This window comes from Equus caballus, chromosome 9, assembly GCF_041296265.1.
Source record: "Equus caballus isolate H_3958 breed thoroughbred chromosome 9, TB-T2T, whole genome shotgun sequence".
Taxonomy (NCBI): Eukaryota; Metazoa; Chordata; class Mammalia; order Perissodactyla; family Equidae; genus Equus; species Equus caballus.
Window position 1 is genome coordinate 95,060,744 of NC_091692.1, and position 24,611 is coordinate 95,085,354.

General features: G+C 52.0%; 1 protein-coding gene and 1 long non-coding RNA gene across 2 annotated transcripts in view; one reads left to right on the plus strand and one right to left on the minus strand.

Annotated features, from left to right (window-relative positions):
• The window catches only part of AGO2 (argonaute RISC catalytic component 2), a 106,918-nt gene extending 83,013 nt beyond the window's left edge, over positions 1–23,905 (minus strand). Inside the window, exon 1 of the mRNA XM_070221875.1 lies at positions 23,683–23,905. Within this exon, the coding sequence (XP_070077976.1) occupies positions 23,683–23,704 (22 nt within the window). The 5' untranslated portion in view covers positions 23,705–23,905. The remainder of the gene's footprint in view (positions 1–23,682) is intronic.
• Positions 5,926–6,717, plus strand: LOC138915483 (uncharacterized). The gene is made up of 2 exons (XR_011421485.1): positions 5,926–6,028; positions 6,578–6,717. It is a non-coding gene; the product is annotated as an uncharacterized lncRNA (long non-coding RNA).
• Positions 23,906–24,611: the final 706 nt, after the last annotated feature.

A 24,611-nucleotide genomic window follows, 5' to 3' on the forward strand; every position in this document is an offset into this window, starting at 1 on the left:
CCGGAGCACGGCGAGGGCCCAGGGAAGGGCACAGCTGGCAGAACATGGTGCGTCATTTGGAAACCTCACCTAGACCAGAGCTGCTTGCGGCAACGGGGGCGGGCCGCGGCCCCAAGAAAACCAGGTCCTGCGCTCCTGGCTGGCAGAGCTTCCGACCTACCATCCCTAAAAAACCAGAAGTCCTAAATGCCAAAGGGGCCAGATGAAAGCAGTCACAGGGGCACGCCTCTGCCAGATTTCTTTCTTTCCAATCGCTGCAAAGAGTGACACACAGAGTCATTCGCTGGGTCTCAGAGCAGAGTGTTCTGAGCAGCTGAACAGGCCTCTGGGCCGTCAGGGCGGCTGCAAGGAGTGTCCTCCCCATCAGATTAGTGCAGCTGAGCAAAGCTGCCATTCACAAAGCCCTCGTCCAGCGCCAGGCTGGCCAACATCCGGCCACCCGTCTGACCGGCCACAGCATCCCAGCCAGCCACGTTCGGTGCTCCTCCTTCCCGCTTAGAACCTCTGGCTGCACGGCAGCTTCTCTCCACACCCCTGCGGTGGCACCTGCGGGTCTGGCTCACCACCCCTCTGTGTACCAAACACCCCCCAGATCCTAAGAACTGCTCAGCTCAGGGAATGTCTATCGAGCCTCTGCCAGGGCAAGAGTCTGAGAGCGGAGCAGGATCTGAGTTCAGGGTCTCACAACCCCCACTCTGAGAGGCTGCTCCTGTCACGGAGGAGACAGGCCTGGGAGACCAGGTACAACATGAGGTGAAGCGAAATAAATACTCGGGAACAAGTCAACTGCTTTTTGACTCTAGAGGAGACTGAGGCATCCGTACTTAGCTAATTGGCAAGGTTCCATAAGAAACCCATTTTAAGCAGATCCAGGAAAGGAGAAATTTCCATCATCAGGAAAGGGGGGACAGGACCAGCACCACAACCGAGGATCCATGCAGCGTCACCACCAGAAGTGCGATGGGATGTGCCCAGTGCGGGTGAGAGGGCTGATGAGGGAGAGGAGTGGGCTGGGTGAGGTCACAGAGTGACTGGACACCACGCTCCAGGGGTTGGAATGTTTTCTATAAATAGCCGGCAACCTTTGCGACTGTCCAAGTGGGCAGTGTGACCACAGCAGAGTGGGCGCAGCAGCCTCCCGCCCACTGCCTCTGCCCTTGCCGCTTCCTAGGTCTGCCCTCCTCCCTCCAGGCCTCGCTTTAGCCAACTGTGCGCTGCTCCCCACTCGAGCTTCTCCTCTGCCCGCACGCTCCCTGCGAGTACACGGCTGAGGTGCAGCTCCCTAGGACTCTGCCGTCTATCTAACGAGGCCTTCCCTAACCACTCTACCTGCAGACTCCTTGCACCAAACGCACTATACCCTTTATCCACTGCTTGTCTGCCTGTCTCACCACTAGATCATAAGCTCCCTGAGAGCAAGAATGATCTGCTCTGGGCTGCCTTCCCTTCAGCATCAAAGACAGGGCCCAGCACAGAGCAGGGGCCCCACACATGGAAGGCAGGCAGGCAGGCATGCAGGCTGAGCGAAAGACAGACCACAGAGACAAGAGGTCGGAGCACAGAGGACGCTGCACTAAACCTCGCAGGAGATAGTGAGGTTTCTGTCCTTGTCCCTGGGCCAAGGCCATGACGAGACAGCAGATAAGTAAGCACAACTCTATACCACAATTTTCAAACACTTGGAAGTGACTGCCAGCTGGTTAAGAATCAATTAGAACACTTTCCTCTATGTAGGTCACACCATTCACTCATATTTTTCTAGAGCAGGTCAGAAGCTACTAGCAACACATAAAACCCATTCTAAAATGCAGCCACAGTGACAACGCTTCACCTAAGCACACCCACCAACACACCTCCAAGTGGGCTTCTGGCTGTTTCTTGGAGAGACGGGGATACACTTTATTTGTAAATACAGTGGAAATAAGGACAAGCGGGACAGGTGGCAGGGATGGGGTCTTTTTCCATGGCCCACAAAAATGTTTTAAACTCATTCTGGATACTAGCCAGGAATGGAAGGCCCTTTCCAACTGCTAACCTCTCTTAGATGAGCACCCTAACTCCACGTGCACCTAATTTTTAGAAAAACCCATCAGCATCAACTGATAAACAAAGGTTTTCTTAATAGGACTTTTACAAACACCTCCCCAAAAAGCACAAACAGAATTTCAACAAACTAAAGACATCACTCAGTAAAGCTGCCTATTTTCACAAAGCAGCCTGTGAGACCGAGGAAGAGCCCAACTCTTTCGCCAACAACTCAAAACACAGACCCAGCCTGAGCCCCCGGGAAGACAGCAGCCTGCAGGGCCCCATTTCCTGCCGCACCAGAGCCGGGGAGCCCTTTCCCCACCCACACCTGCTCCAAGGAACAGGCCATGCAAAGAGCCTGAGAACAGAGGACAGCCCCCAAACCCCTCTTGTAGTCACAGCCACATAAATGAGAACTCAGACTTCTTGGGTGGTTTTATTAAAACCTATTTGTAAGTCGTGATACAATTTAATTAAAGGGGAACATCTCTCTAACACACACTGGCAGGAAGTAGTCTGTAGACTGAAACAGAACAGCTTTTAGGATTCTCCTAATCCAGCAGTTCTCAAACAGTGGCCCTGGGAACTTCTGAGGGGTCCCCAAGATCAAGACTATTTTCATCAACATGCTAAGATGGGATTTGCCCTTCGTTGTGCTGACAATTGCACCGACGGTTCCACAGCAGGTAAAGCTTCAGGTGCCACAGCACCAAGCACGGCAGGGGCGCCAAACGGTGCCCTTGTCCACTGGGTCCATCGCCAGAATACACACTCTCAGTAAGACGGGGAAAAGCCAGTCCCCCTAGAAATGTCCTTAATGAAACAGTGAAAGCACTAATTTTATGAAACACTGACTCTTAAGCCTTTTCAATATCTGTGTGAGGAACAGGAAGCACACACATCCCTGAGTCTGACGGCTGTCTTGAGGAAAAGCCCTCGTGGGACTATCCAGCTGTGAGCTGAACTTCCTTTTTCACAGAAGACTGGAGTTGGGCGTTGGACAGACACTTTCTCAAAATTGAACCAGGGCCTGCCACTGCTGGGAAAAAGATGCCAGTATCTGCTGCAATGATAAAATTCACGCTTTAACATGAAACTTAGAATTGTGGAAAACTTTTATATCCCATCATGAGCTTAAAGCTTCCAAATACTTAGACTTCTGATGAGACCGGTGGTGACGTTCGTGCGCGATGAAATGCGTCAGCGTTTGGAAGACCTGCGTAAGTCAGTGGACCAACGTCTTCCAAGGCTCTGTGCACGATGTCACGGCCACATTCACAGTGCAGCTGATATGGTTTTGGATCCTACGCTGAAACTAACTTTCAAGAAACTAAGACTTGCTGAGTTTGGTTGTGAGAGCAGAGAAGAATATCTACAATTATCTGAAAAGCCTACTAAAATACTACTCCTTTTTAGTTATCTATCTGTGTGAGGCCACATTTTTTCCATATACTTCAACCAAAACAACACATCCCAGTAGACTGATCGCAGAAGCCAACTGCTGCTTTTATTAAGCCAAACCCTAAGGAGATTTACGAAAAATGGAATAACAGTATCATTCTTCTCATTACATATTTTTTGTAGTTTTACAAAATTATCTTTCATAAAAATGATATGCTACATATGGAATTTCTTATCATCACATTACATTAACTATTTTTAAAACTCATTTTTAATTTCTAATACAATAAATATTAAAAAACATAACCCACACAAAGGATCTTTGGGGTCCTTGATAATTTGAGAATATAAAGAGGCCCTGACACAAAAAGGCTGCAGAACCACTGTCTGAATTTGTCATTTTGCGGGTGTGGACTGTTGTCCAGAGTCCCTTCTGCAAACACAGTGGCTCTGCCTCAGGTTTCTCCAGGAACAAGGGCGATGCTGCACCTTTCAGCGACACGCAGAAACCTCTGCTCAAGCACGCAGACATCCTGATCTGGTTCCCACCAGATGATAAGAACAGCAACCACACGGGTTAGCTGGTAGAGGACTGGCTGGCTAGACCCATTCCAGGTAACTAAGCTCTCTGAGCTCCCGTGAGCAGGCCAGACAGAGCGGTCTAGGCCGGAGTCAGTCCCCACCGGTGCTGCGTCTCGCTGACGTGGGAGGTGTGAAGCCAGAGGAAGCCTGCACTCGACAGCCCACTCTCTAGGAAACTACCACCCAAAAAGGGAAACGGACACACAGGGGAAATTCCAGGGGAGTAAACAACAGTTAATCATCAGTAAACATGGAAGCAGTCCACGCTTGTTCCAAAGGACTGAAATGATCCACAAGAGCGCTCAAGGGGTTAATGTTACAAATGTCCTTGGAGTGACCCAGTCAGTATTCTCCTAATACAAACCCAGAAGGGAGAGGGAGGCGGGTACGCAAGTCTGCGCAAGGACTGAACTTTCGGAATCCTCTCACACAGGGACCAGGGCGCATGCCCCGTACTTCGTTTTTTTGGCAGGTTTGGGAAATCACATAACCTCCAAGTTTACCCAGTGACTTCAGTTGAAACAACTATTTATCAAGTGCTCCACACGAAGACAGCAAACATCCTTCCCTTCAAAATACTTATTTCCCCAGGGGAAAGAGCTGAGCAAACAGGTGTCCTTCACTGCGTCCAGCAACCAAACAGCCTGCTCGCCTGGCTCCTAAGCTGCAGGATTACAGGATCCATAACCGTTCCGTACCAGCCTTGGGATCCTGACCGGCTACGATCTTACAGAGAAGAGAGGAAATCCTCTGAAGACTTTTGGAAATGCCACAATCTGCTTTCTTTTTATTTTTTAGATTAACCTTCAAAAAAAACCCTACAACCCGCCACTGAATTCAGGTCCCCTCCTCCCCGGCACTAACATGCCAAATGCACAAAGACCAGCAACGACACAGCAATGTGGAACCAGACTTCGGTGCGGCACTGTGCAGTCACCACAGAGGCTAAGGGTGGAGGGAGGTGCACAAGCCAACGCAGGCCACATAAAGCAGAGGGCCACGGGGCACCCCACAGTGCCACGGAAAGTCCACTCTCAACCGTGGCCGTGGGGCCACCTCCCTAAGCGCAGCCCTTTTTATTCGATATAAAAAGAGGAAAATGATACAGAGATTCAGGAGTTGTGCTTTAAAAAGGCCTTTCATCCTATTACCCAATCCTGGTCCTCATCCTTCATAAAAGCATGTGAAAATGATCTCAGCCATCATCAGTAAGTGGCGGGGGGAGCCTAAGAAAACGCCTGAATATTAGCAAAGGGGTGGTTAATGGAAATTCCTCTGAAGTGTTCAGAGTTCTGTAGGGTCAGCCTCACCAAGTGCATCAGAGAAAGTCACAGCCCGAAAAGGACTCAAATCCATGGTTAACGACAAGGAAGCAAAAAGTAAAACTCAAGTCAGCGTTCATTAATTCAAAAGAAGGTCCTAAAAAAAAATAAAATTCAACTGATTGTTTCATAATGGAAACACTGGAAAATACAAACCCACTTAGTTCCAAGTCAAGTTTTTCCTTTTATTCTTTAATGAAGTTTGTGTTACCAATAAGAATTCTCTTTAAAAGTCCTATACATTGACACAATTAAGATAAAGCAATGCAAGCTCCTCTCCCCATGTGTTCATTGACCCCAGCGAGTTCCCTGACCTGTCTTGGCCCTCTGGTGTCTAACACCCAGACAACACCCTTGGGGGTCAAGGTCCTAGAACCTGCAGGTGCCTGCCCAGGTCCGAATCTGCGATGCAGCACTTCCTGCTGCATGACCTGAACCTCTCTATGCTTCAGTTTCCTCACTTCCAAGATGGGGAGGATGACCGTGCCCACTCTGTCTAGTCGACACACTGTGCGACTGCCTGACGCAGAGTGAACACGATGCCCACGTGAGCTGCCGCTGCTGTCGCTATTACTGAACGGACCAGCGCCCTCACCAGCAAGTCTTCACAGCTGAAGCCACTTCCTGAGCCTCAAGCTTCATCTGTGTGATTCTTACGGCCGTCTTCACCACACGCGGACCTGGGGCCGTTGATGGTAGGTCACTGCCATTCACTTATTATTTTTGGTGCATTTCCACTATTAACTGTTTCATAAGTCCTGTAATTATGCTGTAAATAGCACTTTATAAGGCTGAAGGTATTGATTTGCCAAATGTAAGCATTTAAAACAGACCACTTTTAAAATAAAATAAACAAAAATGTAATAAAGTGGATAGTGAGACGGCACCTCCCCAGGTCTGCCGGATTCAGATCCGGGTGGCCCAGGACCAGCCGGGCAGCTGCCGCCCCCCCGCTCTCAGCCCCCGGGCCCCACAAGCCCAGCGTGTGCCCAGCACACGGCACAGCTTTCACGGCACCGAAGCAACTGCCTGAACAGAGGCAGGCTCAGCGTCAAAGCCACAGCCCCAAAACGAAATGGGGACCTCTCCACTATCAGACCAGTGGCCGACATTTTAGGGACAGAATAAAAGGGCACCACATCAGGTCAGAAATAGTCATTTCTGTGGACTGCAGCATGTTTTGGGGGATAAACACAGGTTAAATGAAATTTTAACATGCTCAGAGTGTTTGGTTTTTCTTTCAGCTGGATGAGTCTCTTGCAAGCGTCTGTTTCCAGCTCTCTACACAGCTTTGTTACAACAGAGACGCTCCCCTTCCGGGCATCACGGATCCCATCCACGTGGAGGTCTGTTTCGAATTAAAACACGCTATCGAGTTACAGCACTAACGCGACTGCTTTGTTTCTTCTGCGGCTTTGTTTAGAAAACAACTTTGACATCGTCCAAGCAAACAACTGGGACCAAATGTGGGAACGGTCACTTAGAAGAACAAGAGGAATCTGTTCCCGTTCAAAGAAGGGTATTTTATGAGAAACACATGCTCCACGCCCATGTCTATCGGTCTGTAATCTCCACATGGAGGCAGCTGAGCCCCTGTGGACGTGCCTTCCTGGAACACAGTGGAAAATCCTACAGCCCGACGGCGGTGCGGTCACGCAGGGCTCACTCAGGGCAGTACTGGGCGGACTATATAGGGTTTGCCCTGAGTTGTCCACATGCTTGAACGGGCAGCCCCGTCACCAAGCCCAGGACAACTTCTCCACCCCATCGTCCAGGCCAGAGAGGAGACTCCCCCAGGAACCCCACCACCACCTCGTCAGCACCCCACTTTATGCAGCCCTTACCAGTCCCAGGCAACACTAGCACAGACCTACCTCTAAGCCTAATTTTCAAACTCCTCTAAGGAGAACATACTCCCCAAAGGAGCTGCGGCATTTCTTCCACTCACTAATATGATAAGTAACATGCATCGAGCACTTCTAGGCACCAGGAGGCACTTTCCATGTATTAACTCATTTGACCTCCACAATAATAATGACTGTTATTTATGATAATTATAATAATTATATTATGTAATTAACAATCATGACAATCAGTAATAACTACAATGAATAAGCAAAATCAATTTTTTATAACTAAATATATCACTATATTATATATAAAATAATTATTCTGAGAGTTCTATGATAAATAATTTTATATTACTACATAGTTGTTAATTATAACAAAAATCGGTCATATCATCTCCATATTTTCATAGATGAGGAAACAGGCACTGAGAGCTAACGTGATGAGTGAGCCAGGACGCGGAGCCCCTGAAAGTGCCTGTGACCCGAGAGCCTCAGGGTGGTGGGCAGCACTCACTGCTCTCCACTCAGCCTGGAGATACAGCGCCCACACAGCGGGGGGCTCAGCAGGTGTCCCAGAGCCCACCTGATGCATGACGTCAGCTTATCACAAGGGGTTTAATGAACCCTTAGGGAATGGACACGTCTTAGCATTAACTGTTTATATCTAAGTGCCTGTGTGTTCTCACTAAGCAGTCTCTATTCCCCCCAGCCCCCGCCCCCCACACTCCTCCACCAAATAGGTGTTGACGATCTGCTCTCGTAGTAACTGTGCTAAGCGCCGAGGGTGCAGCCACGAGACACGGTCCTGCCCTCTGGCAGCTTCTAGTTAGTGAGCGACAGGACACCAAACCCTCCCCTGAACGCCTTACTGGGGACTGTGAAAAACTGCTCCAAAGGGAAAAGGTGTGCTGGGAGTACACGCGAGAACGATGATGACAAAACCAGCAGCTGACAGAAGTGCTCACTGTACACCAGGCATGCGAGCTTATGAACCCGCTGAATCTCCACAATAACTCTTTGAGGGAATTATGATGCCCATTTTACCAAACGAGAAGACTGAGGGACAGAAGGAGAGGCTGATGATGTGCCAATGTCACACAGCTAGGCGGCAAGTAATCAGGAGAGAGGCCACAGCTGCCCACGCTCAGGACCTGTGTCCTGTGGGAAGCCGCCAACTCATCTGAGTGTACTGCCCTCTTCTTTTTACTTTAAACACTGTGGTAAAGATGCCCCCACCCACACACAGCCCACAAATGAGCACTAAGAAATGCTCCAGGGGCCGGGTAAGTGCGCACGTTCCGCTTCGGGAGCCCGGGGTTCGCTGGTTCAGATCCTGGGTGCGGACATGGCACTGCTTGGCAAGCCATGCTGTGGCAGGCGTCCCACATATAAAGGAGAGGAAGATGGGCACGGATGTTAGCTCAGGGCCAGTCTTCCTCAGCAAAAAGAAGAGGATTGGCAGCAGACGTTAGCTCAGGGCTAATCTTCCTCCAAAAAAAAAAAAGAAAGAAATACTCCAGATATTAGGTGAAAAGGAACAACATAAAATTATAAATGTAGGCTAATGCCAACTATCTATGTACGGATAGAAAAAATGTCTGGAAATAAACACATTAACTATTTCTCCTAAGGAATATTATGAGTGATTTTTTCTTTTTATTTCAGTATCTTCTAAATTCTTTGAAACGAGCACGTACTCTTCTTATCATGAAGACATGAATAATTTCTTTAAAAAACTAGAAACAAAAGGCAACAGTGCCTGTGGTGACAGTCCACACCATGAGAAAATTCTGCGTGGAAAACCTGTGGAGTGATGGGGAGGGGCCAGCACTCCTCCTCTTGCGCTAACAGCTGCTGCTTCTCGCCCTGGAAGGGGCCCCACAGCCTTATCGGTTTCCACGCAGAGCCAATGAGCGAGAGGAGCCGCGCATGCCTGAGATTCTAACTGTGCACGTACAGTCTATCTACACGGAGCAGTCATCACCCCGCATTTAGCAGCAACTGTTACCAAGTCGCTATTCGTGGGCTCTGGCACATTGTTGGTTGCAACTCTAACATTTGCATGGGCAACACCAAGAACAATTCTATACCAGAAGCTAGGGTTCTGACACTCCTCAATTTGTTTCAGATTTTAACGGCAACATGAATAACAATCTCATTTTCTACTCCAGACGACTTATTACCCTCCACAAACATTTACCCGAATTTCTCATATACTAGAAGAACTAGAAGCAAGGACACGAGAGACATAAAACAATCATGCAGTGTAGCATATGCAGGCTCCTAAAGGCATGGCTCAGACAGTAACCACGAGAGCAAAGGGAGTAGAGAACGGAGAAGGCGCACTGAGATTGCGTGTTAAGCACAGTGAAAGGAGCGGGGAAGAAAGGAACCAACCCCAGAACTTGGGAGGACAACGTTTGACCGTATACCAGACAGCTAAACACCAAAGGAGCTAGACACACTTCTGCGTCCTCTCGTTAGTACATTCGTTCCTCCCAGGCACACGGTTAGTAATTCTCAAACTACTTTCTGTGTATGCTAGGGCTGAACAAATAAGCAAATGTATTGTGGATAATGAGAGCCAGACTTCTCACTACCTGATAAAGAAGTTATAAATAAGGACGGGGGGAAGCTAGAATAAACCCTGTGGGAGAGGGCTGGAATCAGAAATATCAGCACGAACTCATGATTTTTAATGTATATACAGAAGGATAGAGAAATACAGATGTGTATGTACATTATGTGAGTACAAATACATATATTTCCCTGCTGTGTCCGAGAGGATGAGAAGCCAGAGCATTCTAGGAGCAAAGAGCACAGCCAGTGCCCAGATCTTAGCTTCTAACACCATTCTCCAATAAAAGGAACAAGGGCTCCGTGAAGAAATCGAACGGGGCAGGGAAAATACAAGATGAGCCTGGAGTATCTTGTAGGTCCAGAGGGAAATACTCAAACAAGGATGGGCCACCCCTGGTGTTCCACTGGTTAAGTTCAGTCCACTCCACTTTGGAGACCCAGGTTCAGTTCCCAGGTGCAGACCTACACGCTCTGTTAGCGGCCATGCTGTGCTGGTGGCCCACATACTAAAACAAAATAGAGGAAGATTGCCACAGATCTTAGCTTCGAGTGAATCTTCCTCAGCAAAAAAAATGACGTGGGAAAGGAGACAGGCACCAACCTGAAAGGGCTCCAGGAAAGAATGAGGAATTGTCACAGACTGAAGACAGTGAAGGAGACAGGACAACGAATGCAACGTAGACCCCTTGGCTGGACAGAGGTCCAGAAATGGATACGTGATGTCCAGAAAACAGACATTAGTCAGACGAACAGTGTAACATCTGTAGATTAGGTAAGAGTACTGTATCAAAGTTAATTTCCCACGTTGATAATTGACCTATGATTATATAAGATGATGACATAAGGGGGAAACTGGTATAGGAACTCTGTATTACTTTGGCTACCTTTCTGTAAGTATAAAATTATTTCAAAATAAACGGTTAAGAGAATATTTATGAATGCAATGACATGATGCTTCAAGTAATGGAGGGTGGGTAGAGAGCCGGGGAGAAATGCAGCAAGGCTGGACTGAATTGCTGAACAGAAGGATGGTCACATGGGGGCTCCTTGTATTTTCCCCCCTATTTTTGTGTACATTTGAATTTTTACTTATTAAAAAGTCCTTTAAAACTTTTTCTTAAAGTTTGCAAACTCAACATAAATCTGCTTGCTTCTATTAGTGCATTGCATCACCACACATCCAAGCCAAAAAAAAAAAAATAGTCAGACATCTTCCAGACACCCTTCTCTCCCTTAACTCCACATTTGCCCCAGCCTCCATCCTAAGAACCTCGCCAATGTGCCGCTTCTGTGCATCTCCAGCCACTTCCCTCCTGTTCTCCACCCGCAGCCAGTGCGTTCCTTAGAAACACATGTGGCACATGTGCATCTCTCTCACTCACTCCCTAGCATTCTGGAGTAAGACCCTGATGCCCAGAGCAGCCTCTGCCCCCGGGCCAGTCCAGCCCCATCCCAGGCACCCTCCCCAAGCCATGCTCTCAGTCGTATTCCCTCCCTGCTCCTGAAATGCGCTCTCTGCCCCGCTTGCTCTAAAAACACCTGTCATTTTCCATGGATTTGTGGGTGACCATTTGATTCATGTCTATGTTCGTGACTCAGACAGTGAGCTCAGAGGGCAGGAGCCACGTGGGTTTGCATTCATCTCTGTTTCCCCAGCACTGGGCACAGTGCCCAGCACACTGCTGGCACTCAGTATTTACTCAAAGAGTGAACTTCTTTGACGTTAGACACACAAGCCTGGACCCGGGTCTGAGCCCTCGCATTCTTTCCCACCTGTTGTTACAGTATGTTTAGCTTTACTGTGTTTATCTAGAGTCCAGGTGCCAAACACAATCTACATTCTGGCATAAAGAAACGAATGTACCTTATAGCTACTAGGTCGATCTGGGCAAAACATGCTTAAATCTAGTATTTTCTCCACTTTGGTAACTAATAAAATAAGCCAGAAATGGTTTATGACATTTAGAACTTCACTTTCTAAAAGGCAGTGGTGACAATAATAAGCGTTGGTGAGGATGTGGAGAAACTGCACCCTTTCGCACTGCTGGTGGGAGCGCAAAACAGCGCAGCCACTGTGGAAGGCAGCTCCACGGCTCCAGCGCCACACAGTGTAACCCAGCAATTCCCTCCTAGGTATGTGCCCAAGAGAACGAGAGCACAAGTCCACACACAAACCGGGACACGAATGTTCACAGCAGCACTATTCACAACAGCCAAAAGGTAGAAACAACCCAAATGTCCATCAACAGAGGAATGGATAAACACATTATGATGCATCCACACAATGGATTATTCAACCACAAAGAGGAATGAAGTGCTGATACACGTACAACATGAACCTGGGAAACAGTATGCTCAGGGAAAGAAGCCAGACATAAAAGGTCACACACTTTATGATCCCACCTACATGAAATATCCAGAACAGGCAAATACATACAGACAGAAAGCAAACTGGTGGTGGCCAGGGGCTGGGGGAGGTGGGGAACGGGGAGTGACTACCAAATGGGAGCAGGGTTTCTTTTTGGGGTGATGAAAATGCTTCGGAACTTGACAGAGGTGATGGTTGCACAGCACTGTAAATGTAGTAAATGCTACTGAATTGTTCACTTTAAAATGGTTTTACGTTATGTGACTTTCACCTCAATTTCTTTTTTGAAAGGCTACAACATTTTGAAGGAACTTCCTCTCTTTGAAACACCTATCATTTTTCTTTTCCCTTTGTTCACAGGGCAGATACTCTCGGAATCCACCACACAAATAATACAAATAGCAGCTGGGAGTAGGCAGGGTCAGCCTCAGAGCTGAGGTGCAGAACCAACGTCCTAACCGTGACAAGTGGGCAGCACAGGAAAGCCGCAGCCAGGGAGGCAGGGGGTGTCTGGAACAGGGGGAAAGAAGAGCCACCGCCTTACACCCAACAGCCATCTCAACACGGACCTAAACATACCTTATTTCAATAAAAATGTGCAAAAATGAAAACTACGCTTCTCCAGTAAGCCCAGACTGGGACTCGGCCTCTTTCTCAACTCGATGCTCCAGGCAGCCAGGCTTCTTAGTCACCAAGCATTTCAAGTGAAATGATTCCCTGAATTCCTGGGGAGGGCGGGGGGGGGGGGGGGGGGGGGGGGGGATCAACCTAATTCTTTGGCTTTTTTCCTAAAGAAAAAAAAAACGTCACGCAGAGCGCCTACAGCTTTACAACCAAATTTCTCACATCTTTCCTATTTACTTCACAGCATTTATTTTTCAGAGAATTTTCACCCAAGACATCCATTTTTTCCTTAGTTCACTTCTAGAACTCCATCACTGAAAGAAGGTGGCTCGCCAGCTCTTCCTCAAAGGACCCCAGCACTGTGGTGGAACTACAAGGCCCCGTGCGGTCCTGCGCGGTCCTCTAGCACCGCCTCGGTGCCCAGCACTGCTCTGAGCGCTTGCATGTGTCAACGCAGGTAGCCCCCACTAAGGGAGGGCCTGGCACTATCCTCGTTTCACAGGTGAGCTCACTAAGCTAAAAAGTGGCTCAGGAGCTTTCTGGGCCCCACAGCCCAGGGGGATGCTCCGGATTCCCACCCCCATGGGCTCACGCAGCTTCTAGCCAGCACCACGGGCCACGTCCCCACCAGCATGACCACCTTCAGGCCCGTCTCCTGAGGGCAGAGCTTTGGCCAAGACCTGAGGAAGCAGAGAGGGAGGCGTTCAGGCTTGCCTCCCTCCACCTCCGCCGGCCAGATCAACAGTGAGGCTGGGGGGGACGGGCTCATGTGGCCAGATCAACAGTGAGGCTGGGGGGGACGGGCTCATGTGGCCTGATCAACAGTGAGGCTGGGGGGGACGGGCTCATGTGGCCAGATCAACAGTGAGGCTGGGGGGGACGGGCTCATGTGGCCTGATCAACAGTGAGGCTGGGGGGGGCGGGCTCATGTGGCCTGTAGCGAGTCTACCAACACCTAGAACTGATTCACCCACAAGAGGGTAGCTGGGAGGTGGATGGGGTCACAAGAAGACTTTTCACTGTCTGCCCTTGGATGTTGGGAATTTACTTTTTCCATGTATATCCATTACCTATGCAAGTAAATCATTTCATAAGGGCCCCCCATGGTCCACTTCCCTCCATATGCTTAAGACTCATCATCTTTCTATACAGGGCCACCTGCCACCCCACACAGGGCTGGGAGAGAACCACGTCCACTGACAACTGCAGAGCCACGGGGGGCAAAGGAGAGCTTCAGCAAGAAAAAGCACCAGGGTGGGGTGGGCGGGGGAGTTTTCAAAACTCTACCCGAGTTTCAAGCCACCAGATTTAATTTTTACACAAGAAACAAATGTAATGAGCATTCAGTGAGTAAAAAGAAACACTATGGTGGACTCTGGAAACAGACAACAGGTAACTGAGATGATTCTGCTGGGGGGGGGGCAAGCAACTGGACACCACAGCCCAATGGGCGACAGACAGACCACCACCAGGCAGAACCCGCTGGGTGCTATGAATATGCAGAGTGAATGCCAGGGATGGTTTCCTCCCGGATTCCTTAGAATGGTCTTAAATTTAGCATATCTACAAAAGGGAACTTACCCTCCCCCGCTCCTTCCTTACCCACTGCCGTCAACGATGCCTGCATTCCGGCATTCTTCCCTGCTCTCTCCCCCACTCCGCGGCTCGCACTGCCCTGCCCCCAGCAGGGACTCTTTCCACCTCCCTGTTGTGTACAAAGATGAAGACTCTCACCACCAGGTGAGCCCCTTCCAAGCCCCCCATTGTGCACTGCCCAACCACCTCAGGGGGCCCCTACCTAGGGAAGAAACAAGCCCCTCCCTCAGCTGGCCTTCCTGGCGCCCACAGCATCACCTCCAAACCTCCCACATCACTCTCAGTGGCAGCCTACCTGGACCAGCCTTCTCAACGGACTGTCCTACCTTCAGGCCGTTCACTGGCATCTCTCTGCTTTCAAGACAGACTCAATACCAAACAGCTGACTAGGGGAAGTTTGTACTGGAGAAGCAGAACATCAGCATTGCACAGCCCTAATGAATTAACGGAGCCTAATGGTCAACACTCAACAGCAACAGCAGCGAGGAGACCAACAGCCCCGCCTCCTGAGGAAGAGCCTGCCAGCAGTGGTGAAGCATTCGTGCCAAAAACATAACCTCAAACCCCAAAAAAGTAGAACCTGCATCAGATCAAGCCTTTGGATGTGACCACTAATTTGCAGGAAATCCACACAGGACAGAGGAACAGGCTGAATGACACCAGGAAGATGCAATCAGCCAAATCGAGGCTGCAGGAGACATGGCAGCAGACACAAGCCCGTTTCCTCAAAATGGCAAGAACTGGGGGAGATGAAAGAGAAAGCAGAGATTAAGAGACTTAAGACAGTGGTGGTTTAGGGCTGGGGGCGGGAGGCAGGGGAATGGGGAGTGACAGTTACTCGTACAGGATTTCTTTGGAGGGAGGGGACCAAAATTAGATTGTGGGATGGCTGTACCAGTCTGTGAATGTGCTAAAACGCACTGAGCCTTACACTGTAAGTGGCGCATTGTCTGCTGCGTGAGCTACACCTCAATAAAGCTGTTATTTTAAAAAGATATTGAAGACACAGATCACTGAATCACTGAGAGCCTCACTTGGATCCCGATTCAAGTAACTGTTATAAAACCCACCACACGTGAGAAACCAGGCAGATCTGAACCCTAAGTGTGTGGTCCAGAACACTGAGGAAGTGTTCACCTTTAAACCAACAACCAGCGGTTACATAAGGAGGGGGCTGGGGAGAGGAGGAAGCCGGACAGTCACACACCCTCATCTTGTAGAGGCATCTTCTGAAAGATCTATAAATAAAATGGCACAACTGAGGTCTGCATTGAAATCACAAGGGACAGGGACTGCGAGGAGGGCTCGAGACGAAACAAGGATCCCCGTGGAGGCTACGGGGGCACACCACGCACTCTTCTATCCCTTCACCTTTGCCACCTGACCCAGCTCAGCCCCTCCACTGGGACCTCCTCCAGGCAGACTCCTGGCCTCCGCCCACCCTCTGGAGTCTGTTCCTAACACAGCAGCCACAGGGATCACTTTAAAACTCAGTCAGCTGAGGCCCCTCCTCTGCTCAAAGTTCCTTCAAAGGCCTCCAGGCCCAGCCCACCGTCCCGCTCTCACCTGCACCTGCCCGCCCTCTCCCTCCCTCTCCCGTCCTTGCTCCAAGTGCACCTGCAATGACCAACGTTCAACAGGGCCTCCTGCCTCCTTCCCACCCCCAGCCCCAAGCCTGCTCGCCAGCACCCCAGAAGCACTTTATAACCACCGTACTTGTGTGTCTTGTTTTGATTGTCCATCTCTCCTCACACGTGCTCCTGATTTTTCATCCCCCAAAGCTTCAAATGCCCACAGCTCGAGGCACAAGACACTGTCCTCAGCAGCAGGCACTTTCTGTGGGTCAAGCACTGTGGGAAGCAAGTGCAATTTGCCTGCATTATCTCATCTGATCAAAGCACCCCCAGCATCAGGTGTTCGTTCTCTGTACGAGGAGGAGACAGGTTCAGAGAGGTTAAGTGAACGCCAGCCATGCAGCCAGGATTCAAGTGAGGCCCGTGCTCTGGGGTGTGTCATGGTGAGAGGAGGCATGCTGTGATGTCTAGGGACACCTAACTGCTCCCAGGACCTCCAGGCACCCTGACACCCAGTACTCGTCCAAAGGTACCCTTCTCATCACTCCACATCTTCCTGTGCTCGCTCCCCGTTTCTTACATGTACTTCTCTGTTAATTCCTTTGTTCCTACAAAAAACAAATGATGCCACCACATGCTGGCATAAGGCCCTGGGAAATCACCATCTCCCAGAGCCTAGGCTTCCTCATGCTCTGCTAAGCCTGCCACGAGGGGACGGGAATGGCGTCAGGGAGCCGAGAACACAAGTGCCACCGAACACAAGTGCCACCGGGACGGGAGCATCAACCACCATTTGTAACTGAGACTCAGACAGACACCCCAAAGTGCCAGCTAATGAGCACCCCAGTCACATCACATGACCCGCCCTCTCCGTGTCCTGCATAAGCTCAGTGAAAGCCAGACTGACCCAAGGGGCCTGAGAAGGTGGTGAGCAAGCCCCCACTGCGGGGGGCCTCCCACCAGCAAAGCTCACAGAAGGGCTGCAGGAGGACAGCACCCAGCACTCGGCCGTGGGGACAAACCCGCTGGCTCCAGCTCCTCCACCAGCAAACGAACGCGGCCTTGTAAAGATAAACCCCCAGTGGCTGTATTACTTGACTTTGAGTCAAAGCTGATAAAACCTCTGCAATGATTCTGACCCATGGACCTCAGCATTTTGACCTTTCAGGTGTGACTCTCCGAGAACCAGAGGTCAGAGCTGAAGCGCCCGGAAACACCTTGAAGACCCGCAGAAACAGCGCCCCAGCAGGACTGAGGCGGACTTCAGGCGCAGTGAAGAGATCGGGCGGGACCCACCTGGATTTCCAAGCCTGTCTGTTGCTGGAGGCCCTTAAGGACGGATACAAAACAACTTTCACTGAGAACTTACTCAAGCCCCCGGGAAGGGCCTTGCGAAGTCTCCTTTTGCCTTAATTCTAAGTGAAGCTGTAGACAAGTTGGATTCAAAGCAACAGGGAACCGTCAACTGCAGCAAGTCCGGCCCAAGAAAGGAGCGGCCGTCACTTACTCAGACCTTTAAGCTCTATCGGAAACGGGAACCAGAGATAAACTTATCTTCTCAGGGTCCATTGCAAAGTCCTCTTGGGACATGCACACTCTCACCTAGAAACGTGTCCCCCAGGGCTGGTGACTCCTCTTTCTTAGGGCTGTCCTTCAGTCCTTCCTAACAAAGGTGCTCCCGGGGGCTGGCTGGGCGTACTTCCTTCCTCTCTCCCTGCCTGTTCCCAACACCAATGGATCTCAAACCCCGACTAACCAGGCACCCACCTGGGACATTTGCAAATGGTAATTTCCTGGTCTTCAGGGGCAGGGGTGGGGAAAAGCCTTCGGGTGATCCTGTGACCAGCTGCTGGGCCTGGGACCCGGCCACACCCTCCCAGGGGCCCAGTTCCCACTCACTGAGCACCAGCGGTGGGCGACCCGTGAGCGCATGCCCCATCGACCCCAGAGTCTCATCCTCCACCTCACCTTGCCCTTCCAACATCCTTCTCCAGTGCCCTCCTCAGCCTCCCAGAACCTCCAACTCAACAGGTCCACATGTCACACGATTCTCTTCCCCAAAAGCCTGCTGGCCCTTCGTTATCCCTTATTTTGTTAGTGTCACCATCTGCCAGCAACAAAGCCAGATGCAGTGGGACATCCCTCAGTCTCAGTCAAGCCACCTGTTCAAACGTTCACCGAATGGGGCAACAAAGATGCCCCCAGCGCCCCACAGCCATTCTCGAGGCCCTTCCGCTGGGCAGGCCCTTTGCTGGGTTCTCATTCAGGCTGTATACATCCCCTGTGAGGAGGCAGGCTCAGACTATGCGCAGAGGCCCGGCCGCCCTCACTGGAGTGAAGCCAGGCTCTGCTCGGCACGTCTCACCTCACCCGCCAACAACCCTGAGGCCAAGGCCGCTACCCCCATTTTCCAGGTATGAAAGCTGGCGCTTAGAAGAGCTACAGAACTTGCCAAAGTCACAGAACTGGTGAGGGGTGGCCTGGGGCTCAGGGACCAGCAGATATCACTGCCCAGTAAGTGCAGACGGCGAGATGCAAGCCTGCGCCTGAGCCAGTCTTCTGGGTGCTTCTACTGGCACGGCACTGAGGGGGCCTGCCCATCATCCCACCACAGCCATCCCACCCAGAGGGGTCCCACTGTCTTAGACCCCGACCACCCACCTACAATTTCCCCTGCCCACTTCCATCATCCTCTGCCCCGAAGCTGCGGCCAAGGCCCCGTCTCCTACCTGCAGTGCTGCCAGAATCACCTTCTAGAACAAGCTGACCATGTGACACTCCACATGCTCAGCACAGTGAGGCTTCCCTATCGCAGGCCCATGACCCCTGGGCATTCACATACTCTGTTCCCAGGGCCCACTGGCCCCCTCCTCAGCCCCGACCCAGTCAGAAGTCAGCAGGAGTCAACGCGCCACAGGACGGAGACATGGGGCCCCTAAGCCAGCCAGGCCAGTTCCTCCCTTTAGAGACGAGGAAACTGACACCCAGGCCAGGGCTGGAGCTGATGACCAGACTCCTTTTCTGTGCACTGCTCGAGCCGTGACTTTAAGGAAAGTTGGGGAAAGATTAAAAGGTGGGGTTTCACATTCTCAGTCAGCAGCCCCGCTGGCCGTGTCCTCTGCTCTGGTTCCCCAGTGGGCAGCGGCGGTGGCCCCGCTGCTATGGCTGGCTCGGGGGGCACCTCTCAAAGGGCACGCTCGCACCCCTCAGGTTTCATGAGGGTTTAGTAAGCAGGAAGCCACTGCAGAGGGAAACAAGCTGAGAGTGTCTAAGCCCTTTATTTTTGAGCCTCTCCACAAGCCTCGACTTCACGAACTGCCTTCAGCCAGGGAGCTGGCCAGGAGGAAACGCAGGGTGCCTGCTCCACTTGCAAAACGTGCAGTTTAGATGACAAACTGCAGTCTCCCAGGGGGCAGCTCTGGCGGAAGGTAAGTTAGAAAGTGCAGGAATTCAGTCAGGAAGAAGAGGGCCCAGAGGAAAGAGTGGTCTCAGGTTTTCAAACTTTGAGGGGAAAAAAGTGGAGAAAAAATTAGAAGTCTAACTTGATGATACTCTAAGCGGCTGGAGTGAAAAGGGCAGGCCCACAACCCCAGCACCACACTTGGGGACTGGGAGGTGGGGGCGCATGCCCATGGGCCACCAGCAGAGGAGGAGGTGACGAAGCTGGGGGTGAGGTGTAAGGTCCAGAGGAATGGCGGAACCAAGGAGAGGAGGTGACTGCAGAGAGAGCCGTCCCCAACCCAAAACTTGGCAAGAAAAGAGTCCACCTTATGTGAGCGACGAGAAGAGAGAAAGTGCACAAGAGTCGAAGGCGTCACCCATATATTCTATACGTCACGAAATGTCCCTCTGCCGGAAGAACACCAGGTAAACACAGGATTGCACCGCAACGGAAAGTCTGAGCCGTGCAAAGACGCCGCTCAAGAGGACATGTCAGAATCAGAACCAGTAGCAACTGGGTCTCCAGCCAGACTTCCTCAATAAAACGGAGGGACCCTGAACAAGGGGGTTCCTTTTAAAACCGATTAAATAAAGAAAACGGAGCGGGGGTGGGGAGGGAGATACGCATACCCTGAAAAAGGAGATTTTAAAGACTCAAATGTCTTCGTAAGTCAACAGCAAGGCGAAAGGGGGGGCCAGCTTTTGATTAAAGCGCCTCAAAAGATAAAAAACGAAATATGTGGATGAACTTTTATTAAACCAGAGGATCCAAAACAACCAACTGTAAACACACTTGAGAGAGAGCGAGAGAAACTGATTATGGATTGTTAAGTGTGATAATGGCATAGGGTTTAAAATGTCCCTGTCCTTCCGATAAGGCACTTAAGCCTCAGGGGTGAATTGACAGACCTGGAATCTGCTGTAGAATACGTTCACAAAGAAAAGGGGAAAGGGGACTGGGGGGCCGGCCCCGTGGCGTAGTGGTTAACTTTGTGTGCTGCTTCGGAGGCCCAGGGTTCACAGGTTCGGATACTGAACACAGACCTACACACCACTCATCAAGCCATGCTGCGGTGGCATCCCACATAAAATAGAGGAAGATTGGCACAGATGTTAGCTCAGAGACAATCTTCCTCAAGCAAAACAAACAAAAGATTGGCAAGAGATGTTAGCTCAGGGCCAATCTTCCTCACAAAAGAAAAAAAAGGAGGGGGGAGGAAAGGGGCATATCAGAGGCAAACGTGGAAAATCTTGATAATTGTTGAAGCTTGGTGATGGGTAAATGAGAGTGTATTGTACTAGTCTATCCCACTTTTGTGTATTTTAAATTATTTCCCAATGAAACGATTCTAAAAAATCAAGTGTTACATTTTGAAGGTTCACAATAACAATTCACAAAACAAAAATATATTCGGTCAGACTGGCACGTACAGTTCCATAACTGTACCCAGTTTGGCACTGTTAAAATAAACCCAACTGGCATCGTTAAAACTTTTGACACTGAAACTAGAAGTTAACAAAAAATATTCTGCTTCTTAAAACCACAGAGGTTTTAGGAGTTGAAGCTTTTACATCGCTTTTTCTTACAGGCTTATTTAAATCCTTCTTCGAGATTTAGAATAGATGAAGTGGACTCTGCACAACTCCCCCACCGCGCCTTCCAGCGCAGCTTGGCCAGGGGCAGAGGGCCCCATCCTCAGGAGACTGGGTGCTGTCCCCCTGAGATAAGCAGGGGTGGGGCAAGAAGAGGTTGGCCGCAGGAGGAGTTAAATGGCACTGGAAGTGACAGCGAAAGTCGGTTATTCTCAAAGCCACAATCCTGTTTAGACAACTCTCCACCAAGACTTAGATGTTACAGAAGCTACTTTGTAGCGAATGTGGGAGGGGTCTAACACACAGGAGTCTGAGCACAGTAAAACCAAAAGAAACAGTCCCCTAGGAGCAGGAAATCGCTCCAATGCAGTTTAAGATCTCTAAGTGGTTTAGAAAAAAAAACCTAATGTTCATCTATGAGGGTTCAGGATCACTCGGAGAATCCGCCCGTCCTAAACCGTTAACACTTTGGAATAGTTCAAAAAACTAAGAAATAGTAACATACCTAACTTTAGAGTCCAATATCAATTCACATACGTAACAGCATCTGTAATGGGTATACCGAAGACCTATTGCCACCTCGATTTTTCAAATTAATTTTCTTAGGAAGTTGCTTAATAAGTGCATTAAAATTGGAATTAGCAAAACTATTTGTAATTTTTCTACAATCCAGATCGAACGTCTTTTCATTATTCTAAATTAGGAAATATAAGATCAAGAAGACTTTCGTCAAAGAGATTCTATTCCAAAAATTCCTTTTAAACAAAATTAGAAGCCTTAGTGAGTAGAATAAAAGTGAACTGCACCACAGCCTGATAATTACAGCACGCTCGGACGGCCGGAAACGTGGGTTCATTCCCATCCTGCCATTCGCTGAGAGCGATCCTACAGACCTACGTATGGTTTCAACTAAACTGCCCGATTCCAGGGCAAGTTTGCGTGGGACTCGTCGGGCCCTGTCCCCACCCCACGACGACGCAGAGGCCCACACCAGACCAAGGTTCTTCCAACAGCTGCCAGAGACCGGAAATGAGCCTGGAGATCCAGAGGATTAAAGCGTTTTTTTAAACGGAATAGACGTGAACATGTCCCCACATAGTGGGGCACACAGTGGGGCTGTGTGTGCTTCCTGAAGCTGGTTCGCATTACAGCTGAGCACTCATGCACACTGGTCCAGACTAGATGTAACAGGTATTTCTCACTATGGGTCAAGGTCAAAAGGACTGACAGCCACTTCTCTAAGGAGAGTGTAGAGAGAGTCAGCTTGGGATCAGACAGATCGCCCTAATGCTCGCTGGACGGATGACCTTGGCAGCTTCTTAACCTCTCTGAGTCTGTTGTCTATACTCACTCAACCGCGTGAAGGACTACCCTGCCATTTCACGGGTGGGGTGGCTGCCAGCCCAGGGTCTCAAGAAGCCAAATCTGCCCCCAGGACTGTGACAAGAGAGCCCAGGGCCGTTGGGCACCAGGGCTGCGTCACCTCCCAGGTGTAGGGTTAAAACCATTCCTCAATCAAATTGCTGAGAGCCCGGAAAAGTTGGTCGGGCTCAGCCTCGGAGAAGCTTTCTAACTAAGTAAGATCAGAAAAAGACTCAGAATTCACAAGGCACAGAGCCGGTAGTGAACAGACGCAGCAGTGGGGGGACACCGTCAAGGGGCCCAAGCGGATCAGGAAGGGCTCCCAGGCTCCCACTTGGGAGCAGGTCCGGCCAGGGCCCCATCGGCAGGAGGCCCTGGAGGGGGCCGGGGACCGAATGCACCCAGCACGGGGCCAGGACCAAGGCGGGAGCCCGGCGGGGCCTGCCGCCTGCTCACGCGGGCGGACAAAGACGCGATGCCCCGTCCAAGCGGCGGGGCCAGCCGGGAAATTTAGGAGCCACGTGCCTGGCGGGAGCGGGGGGGAAAAAGCTTTACAACACTTGACCATTCTCTCGGCCCAGCAAGTCAACCGCCCTTCTACTGTGCGTTAAGAAAAAAAAACAAGAAGGAAAAAACGTGTTACTGCTTTAAGTTTTTTAGAACTTTTCCAAAGAGAGAGGCTGACGAGGAAGAAGGGGTGCTAAGGAGATCCACACGTCTCCTTACCTTCTTCTAGTAAATTGTAAAAGGCAATTAGCACTTGAATAAGGAGCCGGCGTGTCTGGAATGAAAATGAGATGCACGCAGTTCCAGGGTTTTGGGGCGCCGCTTCCCAGCCCCCGCGGTCTACGGTCCTACCCCCCGAGAGGAACTGGCCAAAATTCAGCCTTTCCAGACTTTCCTCCGGAGAAGGGGCCGCAGAAGTGCTGGCAGGAAGCAAAACGAAACTGAGTGCGCCCAGGCTCGCCGCGGCTCGCCCCGGCGCCGGAGCCGCGCGGCCCCTCGCCCGCCCGCGCCCGAGCTCGGCCGCCCCGGCCGCCCCCCGCCGCCGCCCCCCCAGCCGCGCCAGCCCCGCCACCCGCCGGGCGCAGCGGGACCGCGCTCCGGGGCCGGGCGCGCGGGCCTCGGGCCTACACGCGGGCCGCCCGGCCCGGCCCAGCCCGCGGGGCGCGACGCGGAGCCGGCCCCGGGGCCGCGGGAAGGGCCCAGGCCGCGCGGGGCCCCCGACGACCCGCGCCCGGGAGGCCGGGCTGCGCGGCGGCGGCGGGGCGAGGGCACGGCCGCGGCTCCGGCCCCCGCGCCCCCGGCCCGCCCGCCCGCCAACCGCCGCCGGCGCCGCGGGGAGGAGCGCGCGGACTCACCGGGGCCGGCTCCCGAGTACATGGTGGCGCCGCCGAGGGGCTCCGGGGCCGAGGGGCGGCCGCGCGCGCGCCACGGGCCCCGACGCCGCGAGCCGCGAGGGAGCCGCCGGCCGCACGATCCGCCCCGGCGCGGCCGCCTCGCCAAACAGGTTTACCCGACACGGCCGGGGCGGCGGGCGGAGGCGGCGGCGGCGGCGGGCGGGGGAGGGGGAGGGGCGCGGGCGGGAGGCCGGGACGGGGGCCGGGGAGAGGGAGGGGCGAGGGGAGGAGGAGGCGGCGGAGGGAGGGGCGAGGGGAAGGAAGCGGGAGGGGGAGGGGAGGGGAGGGGGACACTGAGGAGAGGGGGAGGGAGGGGGAGACGGAGGAGAGGGGAGGAGGGGGGAGACTGGGGAGGAGGAGGAGGGAGGGGAGGAGGAGGGAGGGGAGGAGGGGGAGGTGGGAAGAGAGGGGAGGGGGGAGAGAGGGGAAGGAGAGGGAGGGGGAGAGCGAGGGGGGGAAGAGGGAGGAGGGGGAGGCGCGCCGCGGGGGCGGGGCCGGCGACCCGCTGGGTGGTGGAAAGTGGGGGCGGGCGGGGACAGGGACTGAGCGGCGCGGGCCCGTGTGGCGCGGAGGCCCCGCCGCGGGGCGGGGGGACCCTTCGCAGCCGCTCGGAAGGGCGACGTCTCCTCCGACTGGGCGGAGCGGGGCCAGCATGGCTTTGCTCCCCGAGACCCGGTAGAAAGAAAAGAAAACACACCCCTCGTCTCCCCCGCGTCTCCGGCGCGCGTGGGGACCCCGTTCCGGCTGCCCGCGCGGTGGGGATGGGGATGCACGACCCTGCCCCACCTTTCCCCCCACCCGGCCGGGTGCGCTGGGGCACGGTGTTGGCGTGGTGTTGGGGTCCGCGTCCTGGTGCCTCAGCATCTCAGCCTAGCTTTTTTTTTTTTTTA